Source organism: Delphinapterus leucas, chromosome 12, assembly GCF_059928025.1.
Source record: "Delphinapterus leucas isolate spDelLeu-1000000601 "Yukka" chromosome 12, BTC_Dleu_Yukka2, whole genome shotgun sequence".
NCBI classification, from domain to species: Eukaryota; Metazoa; Chordata; class Mammalia; order Artiodactyla; family Monodontidae; genus Delphinapterus; species Delphinapterus leucas.
Genome location: NC_143140.1, coordinates 71,465,639 through 71,481,319, shown reverse-complemented (window position 1 = coordinate 71,481,319; position 15,681 = coordinate 71,465,639). Strand labels below are relative to the sequence as shown.

Below are 15,681 nucleotides of genomic sequence, written 5' to 3'. Positions count from 1 at the left end.
CCCTTTGGAAGTACATTTCCTTAGATGATGACATTCCTAAATCCACTTAGGAATGCTGGATGTGTATATAACTACATAATCTCTGAAAGCTCCTTCTCAAAATCCCACTTCCAGAAATGTGGTCGGACGATAATTAATTAAGTTTTGGCTTTAAAAAGAAAAAAGTGTCCAGAAGTGTGTATGCGTTTCTGTAGCTTTGCCTGGAGTTCAGAAGTTTGAGCTGCCTCTGAAGTATTGACTGCAGCAGGGAGGCGGGGTTTTTTGTCTCCAATGAGGTGGCTTCAGTGTTGGGAAAGCCTATCGCCTTTCATAGGAGCGCTTACTCTGTAATCCAAGCAGTAGCCACACAGCCCGTTTTATTGTTTGTGGAGTCCTGTGGCTCCTGAGTGCTTCACAGACAGGAAAGAGGGCAAGTGAGCTGAACTCTTTGATTTCTCCCAAGTCACCTGTGTGGCTGAACTTTAAACTAGGCGCCTGGGTTGGCGCTGAATCTTTCTCTCCAGCCTGAGGGGTTCTTTCTGTCTGCAGCAGACGGCTGGCTTTCTGCCCTTGTGGGGAAAGATGCCTGGGAGAGGAGTAGGATTACAGAATGGGATGCTAGGTACACACCAAAGAGTCGGAGTGCCTTGGTCTTGTTCTTCACCAAGTCCTGACAAGCGTCCCTGAAATGAACACCCTGCTTCATTTTTAAAATTATACTTCTAGTTATTTTTATTTTCTGGGGGCAAGGTAGGGACTGTGAATAGTCCTGATCTAGAGACCAGGTACCGCAATGTGGCTAGGGTAAAAAAAAAAAAAATTTTTTTTTTGTTTCCTAATCTCTCATTTTTCTTTTCTTTATAATTGGGTGACATAGAAGCAGTCTTTCTGCAGAATGCCCTGCCTGACTCTCAGGATTGTCTGAACAAGTAGGAAGGAGCAGTTTCATTGAAAGGACGTGGAACGATTTTTAAAAACAAGCTTTTTGTTGGCTGGACTGTCCTTTGTCTGTAGTTGATTTTGATGTGAAAGAAGATGAAAAAGGAAGGCTCTTCAGGTCCCTTCAGACTCAAGTCAAACCCAGGTTCCCTCTCACGTGCTGTGAGTTGGATAAATTTCTCCTCCTTGCCCAGGCAGACGAAGAGGCTGTTTCGCAGCGATGGAGAGCTCTCAGTTAAGAGGCTGTTTCGCAGCGATGGAGAGCTCTCAGTTTGTGGGCAGCAGGTGGAAGCGGACGATGAAAACTGGACCTACAGAATCCAGCCCAGAAAAGGTGACTTGACTCTTTTCTATTTAAACATTTTTAGGAGTTTGCTATCTAGAATTCTTGGTTTCTATCACTGATTTCTGTTCACGATTCTTGGCCCCGTTAGGAGTTTTTGTGTGTTTTTGTATTGGAATTCAGTGTCAGTCATTTGTTTGCATGTCTAAAATAAAAATGCTCCTTCAATTAGATTCAACCTGAGATTGTGTCCTTCTAAGAAGGATAAAATAGCTGTTATGTGTCCTCCGCACTGCCCCCCACCCCCCACCCTCCAAATCATATCCGCACGCTCATGTGACTTGTGCAAAGTTCATTGGTAAACTACATCCTGGGAGGAATCTTCTGCTCTTTACAACAATTGAAAGTTAGGACATGGAGCTCTTTTCTGAAACAGTGCACTGAGAAAACTTTGGGAATCGTGGATAAACTTTTTGCATATTTCTTTAAGAAGACTGATGGATTACACAAACGCTTGAATTAAACAGGTGTTGGGGTGACATCGAGGAAATGAACACACGAAGTGTGATATCCTGGCCAGAAGGAGTTTTTGGATTTCTTTCAAGTTCCTTTTCGGACCATTGCTGGTCTCTGCTCTCAGGTTTAGCATGTTTTGTCTTCTTCAAGGTGAAGAAATATAGCAGTCCTGGCGGAAAAGAGGGAAATGTTTCAATATTTCTTAAACACACCCCTGTTTTATATTTAGAATTTCTGAGGTCTTCCTTTTAGAATGTTTACTGGAGAGACTGAATTGTTAGGCTCTAAAATGGTTTCTCCATTCAGAGCCGTGTCACAGCCCAGTGGGGGAGCACTATTTAAGGTTTACAAAGGAACCTCGTCCAGACATTCCGCATGCTTGTATTTTCCCTATTTATCACATTCTTCCCATGCCAAGAGAAGCCTCACTAAAACCTTTCAGGGACCTGTCCTCCCCCTTCTTTGGGGAAATAAAACTGCTGAAACGTGAGAGAGCTAAGTTAAATCTGTGCTTATGGGGACAGTAATTATATTCCGTGGACTGAGAATTAAACGCACCCTTCTTCATGGATAATGTGGGTTAAGCCATTTGCTCTTGTCTGTTAAACTGTGGCACAAGAGGGACTAGTTAATGCTCTTTGAAGATGTCAGTTGTTTATTATGTCAAGAAGGGGGTCCACAGTGGTCTGCTGATACTGAGCCGAAATACACAGGTTTTTAGTTCAGATGCTGTATAATTGCCAGGCGTAGAAAAGCCATTTGTGCTTTCTGGCTGGAGTTGTGTAGTTTAGTAAGTCCACGAACTTTACTTTTCTAAATCAGGAATAAGCTGTGGTTTTGGTAAATGGGTGGGTTGTAATGTTCAAAGGGTGGATACAGTAGTACTGTGGTCGCGAGAGGGTGTAGTTTTAATTCCTTTGGCCTTTGCCAGGGGTTGCTTTTTTATGGCTTGTTTTGTTTTAAATCAACTGCTGTCAAGTTTCTGTTAAAGATTGTGTACATGTGAGCACGCGGCTTTAGGATTTCCATCATAGATGCGCCATCTAAATTAAGGCTAAAGGGAAGGAGACTGTGAATTTGCATGGATTAGTTGTAGTTGGGAAATGAAGCAAATACTGTACACTTGACTTGTGAAAAATAAAGAAGTCATTGTAAAGACCAGGGGCGATTTGTAGAGGGAGGACTTGTTTATGTAACAATACAAAAGATTGTGCCCTTTATCCCTTACAGTAATAGGGGATACAGTAGCCTCCTGAAGATAAATGGTGGTATAATACAGTGTGTAAATTTGTATGGTCCTTAGAAATAGTTGGACATGGATGATATTATCACTTTTGACATGTGCGGTTAGGGGAAAGTCCTTAAAAAGCTGCCTATAGATCAGAATTCGTGGTCTTAGATTCTTTTTTCATATTTGACTTGCAAAAGAAAATTGGCTCCCAACTTTGACATGTTGCCTCAGGGGCATTATAACAGTTGATCTTTATTCCACATAATTCTTGCCTTTGGAGAAATACAGAGTGACATATGTTTACGCTTACAGATCAAAAGAGGGAAAATCTTTCAGAAAAGTTATACAGGATTGGAGTTTTGTTTCATTTTTTTTTTTGGAGCATCAAATAAATTTGCTAAAAGCCTAACAAGGATTATCAGTCAGTGCTAAGAATGCCCGATGGCCATATTAGGATTTGTTTGCAAATAAATATGCATCGAAGACATACTGGTCTGTGGGGATTGTGTAGCATCTTTCTCAGGCATCCAAATCCACTTTCCTTTCAGCCTGCTCCCTAAACCCCTGACCTTATATTCACATTTTTTGATATACACAGGTTTCTAAAAGCCTGCTCGCCCTTCTTCTCCCGTGCATACATATACTGCCATCAAGCAGTGACAGCCAGAAGTAGGGCAGTGTAGCTTAACAAGTCAGCCTTGTGTCAGTGGTCCTGTCTGTGTTCTTCCCTCTACCCGCCGCACCCCACCCCACCCCCAAGGGATCTCTGTCTGATGAGGTGTCTGGTTCTACAGACTTTCTCCCTCCCATCCAGCAGCTGCCACAAGGCCGGAGTGCTTGCCCTGCTCCCTGCCTACATCTCCAGGTCGCATTGCTTTGCACAGTTAGCCCCCTGAATCCCTACTGTCAGTGTAGGTAGTATGTTGAATAAGATGCACGTTCATTCTATAAAACAGTTCTTTGAAGTTTTGTTTTAGAAGTTCTTTTTATAGTGAATCTCCATGCTAGATTGCTTATCAGTAACATCAGATTAAAGTGTTTGAGTGGTTACCTTTATGGATATCTGTCATTACATAGACCCATAGCTTTACAATCCAGTGTTACCGCTTATACTCGAGAAGCTAAGGATAAAATTCCTGAGCCTCAAAAGTAACTAGAAGATACGTATTTATGTGTCCAAAGCAATCACAAGTAAGGACCTGTGTGCTTTCTCTTGTTCTAGCACATGGCAAGTTTCAGAACTCTCCTGCACTGACACTTGTACTCTGGAAGGTAAAGATGAATTGAGTCCCAGCAGTGACCCGTCCTCATATTCTCCGTGTGATGTGACCCACTCGGACGGCAGATAATGTTTCCACTTAATTAGCCATAAAAATCAAGGGTGTGAATCACTGTCCTTTTGAATGTTACATTTAGTGAATCATGAGCTGTTTTGCTAGATGCCTGTGTGGTCAAAAAGTAGAAGTCGGTTGTAGACGAGACCGTATGTTGCTTTTCACGTGGAGTTGTGGGACTATTTAGGAGGAATTCTCATGGAGTACCACGTGTGGGATCCAGAGAAATGTAGCACACAGGCCCTGAAGTCAGGAGTTCATACTTCAGTGGAGAAGCAGATAGGGCATTTAAGGGAGAATTAAAGAGGAAATGCAGGATAATTGTGAAAAAGTGTCAAGTGGGTGGCTTAGATGAGAAGGTACTTTATATGGAGCATTTCCGTGTTTTGCATGGTCTTCTGGCTGTGCATTGATTTCAACAATATTTAATGAGCTCCTGCTTTGTTTCCAGCACTGTGGAAGGTTCTCAAGGGAAACTAATGACCAGTAGTAGTTATTCTGTGCTTCCCCTGTCTTGCTTACTTACTCTTCTCTTGTCAATTAAAACCAAAAGAGGAGGAATAATAATGGCGTATCCTCTCATTGAGCAGAGCGTGTTTTGTTGGAGCCCCAGTTCCGTGTTCAGCTGGGCAGAGGCATGATTGATGATCCTGGTATTGGCAGGTCAAGAGACTGGGTAATTGACATGCCAGGCTGCAATTTAAAAAATGCTTTCATTGTGTTCTTCTGGACATTGCCATATGTATTAACAACATTACCAAATTGGAATCATTTGGATTTCCGTTCCCTCCCTTTCCAGGAACGACAAAAATGACCAGAGAATGACCTTACTAGATACCAAGGGTAATGAATAATCCATACACTAGATAATCAATTGTGTGGAGTTGGCTGTATTTAAAATAATTTCATCCCAGTGTCCTCCCTAATAAAATAGTTGCAGAAAACAGAATCCTTGTGCATAATTAGATTAGCAGTGACTTCAAATACTACAGTGGAGGAAAATGGCATGGCAGACCAAAAGCAAGGTCAAGATCCTGTTTCTATGTAAATACCTGTAATTTATTTTTGATCATAAAATCCTTAACAGTATAAGATCTAAGAACATTTCCTTCGTGGCATTAAAAGAACCTGAAAAATATTAGCAGATATTGTCAAAGCAGAACCCCAAATTTGATAGTAAAATTAGACAAGTAATATTTATCCTGAGGGTCACTATGTATGTTGGAAAAATAGCTCAATGGAGTTTATCTTGGTGTCTTAATAAAAAGAGATAAGAATAATATTCTCAGTGCAGTGAATGTAATGTTTTCTTTCTTTCTACTGAAGTTGCGATTCTGTGAGAGAGACAGTGAGTGCCACTTAATATTTTAATCTGGTTCATCGAGACTGCCCTTTATTAACCTTTGATTGTTTTTTCTTTTGAAGTTGGGAATCTGTTGTCTCGCTGCCTTGCTTTATTGCAAAAATGATCCTGTTTGTTATTAAGTTGATGAAGTTCTGTTGAAATGATATTTTAACGAATACCCTTCTTTTATTGTTTTTAAAAGTTTGTGGGTTTGTTTTGAGACTTAGATACTTATTTAGATTACTGGAAGTATCATAGAGTAATGAAGGGAGTTACTTATTGTCAGAGCTTGGGTTTGGAAGTGAGTAACCTGTGTTCTTTTTCTTTCTTTTTAAAAATTCAATTAATTAATTAATTTACAAATTAGCGTATAGTTAATATAACCTGTGTTCTTTTCCATGGAAATGTCTTTACTGGGCTTTGAAAACTTTTTTGAAATTGTTCTTTTCAAACAGTTATTTTAAAAATAATTTAGAAAGACACTACCCATTAATTAGGGTTAATTTTTATGTCTCTTACAATTCATATTATATTTATATAATTATGTATCAATATTAGTCATAGAAAGTGTTATATTTTCATGTAATTTCAGGGGTTTGGGGTTTATCTATCATTTTCTATCAGATTGAATGATGTGTGTGTGTGTGTGTGTGTTTTGTTTTTACCACAGTATTTCCTATCAAATACTTCAGGTAGCTCCAATCTTATGAGTTTTACCTCAAGACCTGTTGTGTCTGCAGCCATCTGTCCATCCTTACTGTGGTCCAGGCCCTCATCAGCTCTTACCTGGCCTTCTGAACGGTCTTCTACTCTTGTTATCTTCACTCTTGCCACCTTTGAGCTATTCTTGAGTCTACACTGTAAACAGAGTGATCTTCCTAAAATACAAATACCATAGTCCCCCCTTATCCACGGTTCCACTTTCTACGGTTTCAGTTACCCGTGGTCAACTGTAATCCGAAAATATTAAAGGAAAATTCCAGTTTTAAAAATTCATAAGTTTTAAATTGCACGTCATTCTGAATAGCATGATGAAGTCTACCAACATCCTACCCTGTCCTGCCAGAGACGTGAATCATCCTTTTGCTCAGGGTATCCCGCCTGTTAGTCACTTAATAGCTGTCTCATCTCGGTTATCAGATCGACTGGTGTGGTATCATGGTATCGCAGTGCTTGTGTTCTAGTCACCCTCGTTATACTTAATAACAGCCCCAAAGTGCAAGAATGATGTTGATAATTCAGATAAGTCAAAGAGAAGCCATAAAGTGCTTCCTTTACGTGAAAAGGTGAACTTCTCAACGTAAGGATAGGAAAAAAAAATCATAGGCTGAGGTTGCTAAGATGTACGGTAAGAAGGAATCTTCTGTCTGTGAAATTATGAGGAAGGAAAAAGAAATTCGTGCGAGTTTTGCTGTTGCACCTCAAACTGCAAAAGTTACAGCCACAGTGTGTTGTAAGTGCTTACTTAAGATGGAAAAGACATTAAATTTGTACAATAAGATATTCTGAAGGTAAGAGAGAGATCATATCCACATAACTTTTATTACAGTATATTGTCATAACTGTTCTATTTTATTATTGGTTATTGCTGCTAATCTCTTATTGTGCCTAATTTATAAATTAAACTTTATCATAGGCATGTATAGGAAAAAACAGCGTACGTAGGATTCGGTACTATCCTCAGTTTCAGACACGCACTGGGGGTCTTGGAACGCATCCCCCGTGGATAAAGGGGGACTACTGTCTAATGGGGTCATTCTTCTGTGGCGCCCAGTGTGCATGGAATGAAGTCCTTATCATTTAACATAGCAGGAGATCCTCCTCCATCTGACGCCTCCCTGTCCCCTCTCCCTTTGAACTCCAGAAATAGCAAACAGACCCACGGCTCTTTCACAGCTCCAGAACTTTCATCTCCCATTCCATGAGTCAGATGCTCCAGTCTCCTCCTCTGCCTGTTACTTCCTGCTTTACAACTGTGAAGTCCTCCCCGATTCCCAGAGGGTAGAGCTGATTTCTCCCTTCTCTGTGTTACTCCTGACCCCCTGCATACCTTTGTAATTGCGTCTATCACACACCGGGTTGTACTTATTTGTTTACTCGTCTGTGACCTGAGCTAGACTGTGAGTTCTTTTAGGACAGAGACCAAGTCTTCCTTACCTTTTTTATCCCCAAGGCTAAGTACCCAATAAAGGGATGCTGACTGGGTGAACGTAACCCACCTGGGACACTGTTAATAGTGCTGTTTGCCCAGGCCCACGTGCCAAACAGTACTCTCTGAATTTGCTTACAGCATGGTGGGTTATAGGTAGCACTGCATGCTTACTTTGTCGATTATACTGATGAATATAATCTTACAAGTGCTCCTGACTCTGGACTTTTCTGAGTGTAACAAAAGAGAGGGTGCAGTTTGTGGGAACATAAATTTGGTGGCAGTCTGCTGTTTCCTGTTGCTCCACGCAAACCGTGTACGTATGAAACACTTTGTACAAGCGTTTGATCCTGGCTGTTTTGACCATGAGTAAAGTTGACTTAGTGAAGAGGGATGAGGTGTGGGTTGGACGATGCCATGCCTGATAAGGAGAGGCAGCTCGGCGCTATCGCAATCTTTTCTTAACCGGTTTTCCTGCTTTCACTCTTGTTCGCCCTCACCCCAAGCCAGGCAGTAACACAGCAGCCTCAGCAGCCCTGTAAAACATCAAACATAGGTCGAGCCGTGTAACTTCACTGCTTAAAACCCTTCTCAGACAGTTTAATAACGTCTTTACAATGTTCTATGAGGCCCTATGTGATCGGCCTCCCTCGCCCCATTGCTTCCCCAGCCTCATCACCTGTGCTTTCCCTTCACTCTCCAGTAAGCCAGACCAGGCTCCTTGCTGCTGTGAGAACACACGGTGCAGCTTGACCTTGCCCTCCGCTTAGAATCCCAGCTGTGCACACAATTCTCTCTCTCCCTCTCTCCCTTTGGCCAGGTTTTCGCTCAGAAATCATCAGGGACCTTTTTTAAAATTGCCACATCTTCAGAGAGTTGGCACATGTATGGTCTCCTCATTTCCCGTGCCATCCTGTGGAACAGTGATTGGCTCAGTAGCACTGGTCCCACCATGAGGCTAGACTCCAAGGGAAGCATCTTGCCCTCTGCAGCTGCATTCCTTTCCTTTGGTGCTCTGCCTTGTGGATGATGGGGATATAGTCTAAGCGGGGACACCAGAGTCTGAACTTGGATGCACCTGCTCTGGGATTGCTTAATGCCAGCAGCCCTGCACCGAGCTGCCTATAGGAAGTTGATCTTTTCATGAAGCCAAGCTTTAAGTATTTACCGATGTGAATAATTTTCCTATTCCAAGGTAATGTTTGTCACTACTTACCAGCAAATAGAAAGGCATGCGTGATCTAAGCAGTCTTCGCTGCCGTCACTTGATGATAGACTTAGCACTTATGTTTCCAAATAAACATATATGTTCTCCCAGACCTACAGTAGTGTAAGCCATGACTCCATCTGGCACAACTTCTGCTGACATCTCTTATCACATGGGCATATCAATGCTAGTGTCCTCCATTGAACTCTGAAACCCTACGGGAAGATAATTTGCCTTTTTTGCCTTTGTGCTACCTGGACATTTTACAGTGCTTAGAACAGAATATATTAGATGGTCAATAAATATTTATCAGACTAAGAAAACACAAAATGTTTCCTTATAAAGCAGATATCTAAGAGAAAGAAATGAAGGGAAGCAAAGATTTAAAAAGCATATACACAAGTAGCTTGAGACCTTAATAAAGTTCCAAGTGGATTTCCACCTGCAAAAAAACCAAAAATAATAATAATAAAATTGCCACCTCTTCATCCTGGCCCTTCTATCCATATCTCTGTTTTACTCTGAAACGCTTTCCACCATCTAATATACTATATACTTTTTGTATTTATTTTCAGTACTGCCTGTCTCCTCAAACTAGAATTTAACCTCTAAGACAGGAGTGATTTTTTGGGTTTGTTTTGACCACCAGTGTTTCCCCAGGCCTGGCCCATAGTAAGTGTTGAGTAAATTTTCATTGGAAGGGAATGAATGATGCAAAGACCACGAGGTCAGGAAATCTGGATGTTTTGCTTCTGTCACTCGCTAATTGTGTGACCTGAAACAAATCACATGATCTGTTTAAGCTCTAGTTTTCATTTCTGTAAAACAGGGTAATACCTATGCATCATACATATGGGTAGCAGGTACAGCTTGTTTACTGAATAATAAACATGAGTTTGTGTTTTATAGATACTGTGTAAGCCTACAGATTGAATCTGGTTGTATTTAATGGTACTGCCCCTGGGTTGGCAATCCCTTCACTATCAATAGTTGAGTCAAAAGATGTCTTTATCCTGGTATAGAATATATATATACTAATCTCAGAATTTTCAGTATAGAAGTAATTGCTTTTAAACTACTTGTGTAACCTAGGCAACCCAAATGGAAGCTATCACTTCCTTTACATAATTTTCAAGTAATTTATACCTCAGTTTTTATGTCAAATCCTGAAATGATTAAAATACTAAATTGAAAGTCGTGTCTAAATCAGTCAAGCCCCCGCCCCCCTTAAGTATTAACAATAGCTAACATTTAATGGGTGCTTGCCATGGCTCGACACTCTTAATGACACAGTACATGAATGAACTCATTTAATAAGTACTGTCTGGATACCATAAGTAGTCAATAAAAATAATAGTTGGTTTGATAAGGAAGGATTAGATCATTAGGGAGAACTGAAAACTGGGCAGAGAAACTTATATGTGGTGAGACAGGGAACCAAGCATAATTCTTCAGGAAGAGAAATGGCATTGAAAGCACTTAGGGCATTTTGGGGTCTTTGACTCGTTAGCTTCTGTTTTCAGGGCAAATGCTCTGCTTTGAGACTATTTGGGTATGTGCTTATTTGAAGCCCTTTTAAGTCTAGCCTGGGTCTTATCCAGTGTCTCGTACTTTACAGAGAGTGAGTGAATACCAGTTGTGTGAACACATGATAAGCAGCGCTGGAGGAAAGTGCTCTGGTTTGGGCGTGCAGAATGGATCGTAGCGTTTGGAACTAGAATCCTGCCATATAGGGGCTGTAGAGGTTGAAAAGAGGCAAAAGTGCTGGTCGGGGCTTCCCTGGTGGCGCAGTGGTTGAGAATCTGCCTGCTAACGCAGGGGACACGGGTTTGAGCCCTGGTCTGGGAAGATCCCATATGCCGCGGAGCAACTAGGCCCGTGAGCCACAACTACTGAGCCTGCGCGTCTGGAGCCTGTGCTCTGCCAACAAGAGAGGCCGTGATAGTGAGAGGCCCGCGCGCCGCGATGAAGAGTGGCCCTCGCTTGCCGCAACTAGAGAAAGCCCTCGCACAGAAACGAAGACCCAACACAGCCATAAATAAATAAATAAATAATAATAAATTTAAAAAATTTTTAAAAAGAGTGCTGGTCAAAGCGATTATGTAGGCACGTGAGGAAAGCAGTTACGGAACCACAGATTTCCATGTTAAGCCCTTTTTGTTAAGGTAAGTCATAGGTTTTTTGTTTTTTTTTTTTCCGGTACGCGAGCCCCTCACTGTTGTGGCCTCTCCCGCTGCGGAGCACAGGCTCTGGACGCGCAGGCTCAGCGGCCATGGCTCACGAGCCCAGCCGCTCTGCGGCATGTGGGATCTTCCTGGACTGGGGCACAAACCCGTGTCCCCTGCATCGGCAGGCGGACTCTCAACCACTGCGCCACCAGGGAAGCCCAGTCATAGGTTTTAATAATTACTTGTTAGTGTAGCAACAGTATCTGTGATTTTCAAAGGTATAGTTACACTTTTCTAGCTTTATGAAGTGTGGGTAGTTACACCTTGTATTTCTAATCTTCCTAATTAAAGGTGATGTTTATGGTGATCACTGTGATGATAAATGCGATTGGAAAACTTACATGTAATCAACGTACACATTGTTCCTAGACACAGATGTGTGTGGTGTGAGGCTGGGGGAGCCAGAAGCTGGTTGCAGTGGTGTCTCTGCGGTCTGCCACGCTTCAGCCTTTACTGAACTTCTCTGTACCATCAAATGCAGCATTGCAAGGTGTTCTCTGTCATTTATAGCTGACATCTGATGAGCGACTAGTCAGCAGAGACATTAGATCAACAGCTATTTATTTAGTTCTTGCTAGAACCCATCACTATGCTGGGTGCATCACATTTTGGCCATTTATACGTGTACAATACATGGTGAGCGCTTGCCCAGGAAGCAGGTGTCTGAGACCATCTCCCTAGGGGCATTTGTTAGCCGGAGTTCTCAGTTAGTTCCCTCCCTCAATACCACCCTTTACTTAGTCTCATTCCCAGGATCTGGGTGTGGGTTGTGGATTCTTGGATTTTGAGAGCTACTGTTGCCTTATAGACTTGATATAAAGCAACACCTTGAGAAAGCCACTTGGAAGAGTGAGCCTCTCCTAGATTCAACGTGAAAATGGCTTGGCTTGTGAGTGACCTTGAGTGACCTGACACACAGCCTTCCCTAGAGCAGGCACTCGTTAAGGCTGATGGAATGAAGAGTGACTCTATCCTGCCATTTTCATGCCCTCCTATTTTCAGAAAAGGCTGTGTTGGGGGCAGTAATGAATGGAAGAAGGTGGCAATAGATAGGAGTGAAGAAGGGAGGATAAAGATATAAGGAGAGAAGAGATAATGAGTCTCCGTACATCTCTGTTCTGCCTTCTTTTTGCGAACACTTTTCTGATCCCATCTTCTAAATCAATAAAATAATAGTAGTCTACTGGGACTCTGACACGTTTCTGCATATGCCCCTTGCAGGACTGATTGTGCGCTTGTAATAGTCAAGGTTTGCTTGCTTTTAAGGCATAGCTTAATAAAGTTTCTGTACATGGTTGAAAGAAGTGTGGAGTAAGGATAAAGGCTAATCTGTTCACTGGTTAATATAATTTCAGTGGTGCAAGTGAATTGTCAGATTAGAGTTTAATGTATATTTATCTTTCTGTAAGGGAAGCCCAGTTATAAATAAGTAAAAGCCACAAGCAGTTGAGATTTCAGTAAACTGTATCACTTGGTTTTTGGGTTTTTTTTAGTAAACTTTGAAAAGAGGAAGAATAAATATATTTTATTGTTGTTACAATTCCTTTGCCTCTATTCCTGAAGGTTCTCTTTCACTTTGTAACTAGAAGCGCCTCAGCTAAAGTAGAAGCTGGGTATCTGGTGTTTCCGGATTACATTTTGAGATACGCTGGAATTCCTACCTGGACACAGGTGTGTATTGCTTCAGTCTTGAGTGGCTGGGGATTCTTTTGCAAAGAATATGGAAGTCAGTTTGAGTTTACCCTGGTGGGCAGTTGTTGGATTGGTTGCTCTGGTCATCTTGACTGGTGGTTATTTATTTACATACTTTTTTTTCACCAATGGAAAGTACCTGGAGTGCTTTGACTTCCTGGAAAAAGAACTTTGATTTTCACCTTAAAGTAATTTTATTGCAGAGTTAATCAACACACTGTATTCCAACTATGAAAAGATCATTTAAGTCCTTTCTTTCCTTGCTAGCTTTCCACGTCCAATTCTTTGTCCTTAAGCATGAATGTCTGAATGTCTGAATGTTGTTCTATTCTAAGGACCCCGGTTCTTTTTGATTTGTAAGCAATTTTTGAGACAGCTTGTTGCATTTGGGATGTTCTTGTGTGCTTTAGGAAGCTGGAGAGTTTGGGATTGCTCTTCTTCAGTGTTCCTTTGGACCATCAGACCTTGGTTACTTCCCACACACTGGGGTATGCGTTAGTTTGTCCCGTGGATCTGTGTGCTCCTGTCATTGTAACTAGGGGAGAGTTATGTAACTGAGTTTAGAAATCCAAAAGGTTATGTTTCAATTCCAACTAATAAAAGTCTGAACAAAAACACAATTGCTAAAGTTTCCTCCAGTTTCTGAGAAAGTTAAGCTAAGTTTCTCTCCAATAAATGTTTGCTTGGAATGGGAGAAAGAACCTTCTGTAGTAGGTCTATGATGTGAATGTTGAGTTTTTCAGTGCCCAAGGAGTTTAATTATAGTCGTTTAAGTCAATGACTTTCAGAAGTTTTGCCTGTGTCCAGAGTAACAAGTACACGTTACTTTTGTTCCTAGTCTATACAACGCATATAAACACACACATAATTCATATACATACATACACACATTTGCATCTATATACAATGAAACAAAAGCTTTGTGAAACTACTTACCTTTATTGCATGGCTACATGTGATACCCTCTCTTTTCTCTTCTGTTTTATTCTGTTATATTTTATTAGACAGAAGACGTCAGTCCCGACCTACTAAATTGATTTTTATCACTACCTATTAGGTCACAGCCTTTGACTGGCCAAATAATGCTTTCAGAAGACTTCACTTCTGGTGGTAGGGTTTTATTATGCTGTGTTCCAGATAGCTCCCTCACAAAGCGTGATGGAGTTTCTGCAGCTAGTCCATCATCATATTACTGTTGTAGGAAGGCTTCAAACACCAGAAGTATCTTGAGATGGAATGCAGATTACTGGTGCATCTCAGAAAAACCACCCGGTCTGAGAACTGAGCAACGCTGTTTTGAGCACCTGAGCATACACTCACCGTAGTAAGTCCTCTTCTAGGTTTCCCTCTGTGCCCCCCAGCCCAGGGCCATGCTGGCGGATAAGGGGAAATGCTTGAAAACTCGCAGGCAGGACTGAGCGATTTCCAGCATGGACCTTGCTCCCTGCTGGAGCACAGCTGTGCAGAGCCTGCTAATGCACTCCGTGCGTTACTTGCACCTGCTCCCCGGCCCAAGGGAAAGCTCATGAATAGCAATGTCTGACGAATATCTGCCCTAGTCTGGAGATTTCTCTGTCATTATGCTTACTGGCCTGTTGTCCATCCCCCATAGAGGAAAATTAGTTGAGAAGTTCAGTCCATTTAACTTTACTTTCAAATTGTTGGACTCTAGCCTGTATGTATCAGAGATCCTATGTCTGAACTGGAAGAAAAGCTGCATTTTCTTTGAAACACAGTTATTGTAAAAAACTGACGACTGATAAGAGATGCTTTTCTAAATTGTGTTCATATGGACTACACGTTAGCTTATATAAAACCTTGGAGGAAGATGTCTTTTATTATTTGTATTTCCGTATAACAGAAGCTCGCTTCATTCACAGTTCAGAATTCTAAAACAATTTAAAAAAATGTTAATGAACATCTTTCTAAAATTTGCTCTGCAGATAGAGTCTGTTTGCAGGTCATAGTTTACCCAGTACTCACTCTGTACGGTCTCATTTCATCGCTCTGACAGTCCTGTGAGATGGGCAGGACGGTGACGTTTACCGAACCCTTTTGTGCTGAGAAAGCTGTCCCTGAGAGATGAAGTGACTTGCCTGAAGCCTTCGAGATAATAATGGAATAGTTGGATTTGAATTCACTTCTTATGACCTAGTCCCTCCCTCTCTGCATGACACTGTGTAGTATCTCTGCTCAATCCTCAGGACAATGGAAGCTGGTCTGGATGCCGTGGTGTCACTGTGAATAGTCACTGAACCTTGTAAGCACCTGGTGACACCCTGGTGGTTATTGAGGTTTGTAAGGTTCTTTGCTTTGGCACGAGGTGGGTCTCCACTGCCTGCTTCTTAGTCCGCTTTTGCTGGAAGGCTGTGAGCTTTCTCTTTTCACCCACATAGTCGTGCCTGCCTCTTGTCCCCACCACTCTCTGCTCTGGGGTTTCTAATATGTTACCTTGTGTGGAGGGTCTGGACAATCCAGTTTATTACCACAGTAATGACTGGAGGATCATAATAAGATCCGAACCCACAGTCCTGTGAGTATTGCTATCTGGTAGCACAAGTGTGGCTATCTTGTATCTTGGCCATATTTTGAGTGGTTGAGTGGTTGGGTTTTTCAGAAAAGTGATCTCTTAATAAGTGGGATGTTCTGTAATATGTAAATATGTTTTTTCCATGTTTATCTTCTTCTGTTGGATTTTTTTTTACTACAGTTAAATAAAGCACATGTTTGCATTAATGTTACAGAGTTGTGTCTATATTTGGGCATCCCAGTTCTTTT

At 41.6% G+C, this 15,681-nt stretch overlaps 1 protein-coding gene across 18 annotated transcripts in view; it reads left to right on the top strand.

Moving 5' to 3' along the window:
• Positions 1-15,681, top strand: part of NHSL1 (NHS like 1) — a 336,607-nt gene that overhangs the window by 106,730 nt on the left and 214,196 nt on the right. For 2 of the 18 annotated variants that reach the window (XM_022557753.3, XM_089922044.1), the window contains exon 1: positions 857-1,252. The exons of the other annotated variants lie outside the window; for them this stretch is intronic. In XM_022557753.3, the coding sequence (XP_022413461.2) occupies positions 1,015-1,252 (238 nt within the window). In that variant the 5' untranslated portion in view covers positions 857-1,014. Of the gene's footprint in view, positions 1-856; positions 1,253-15,681 lie in introns of those variants that run through there. 18 annotated transcript variants of the gene reach the window in all.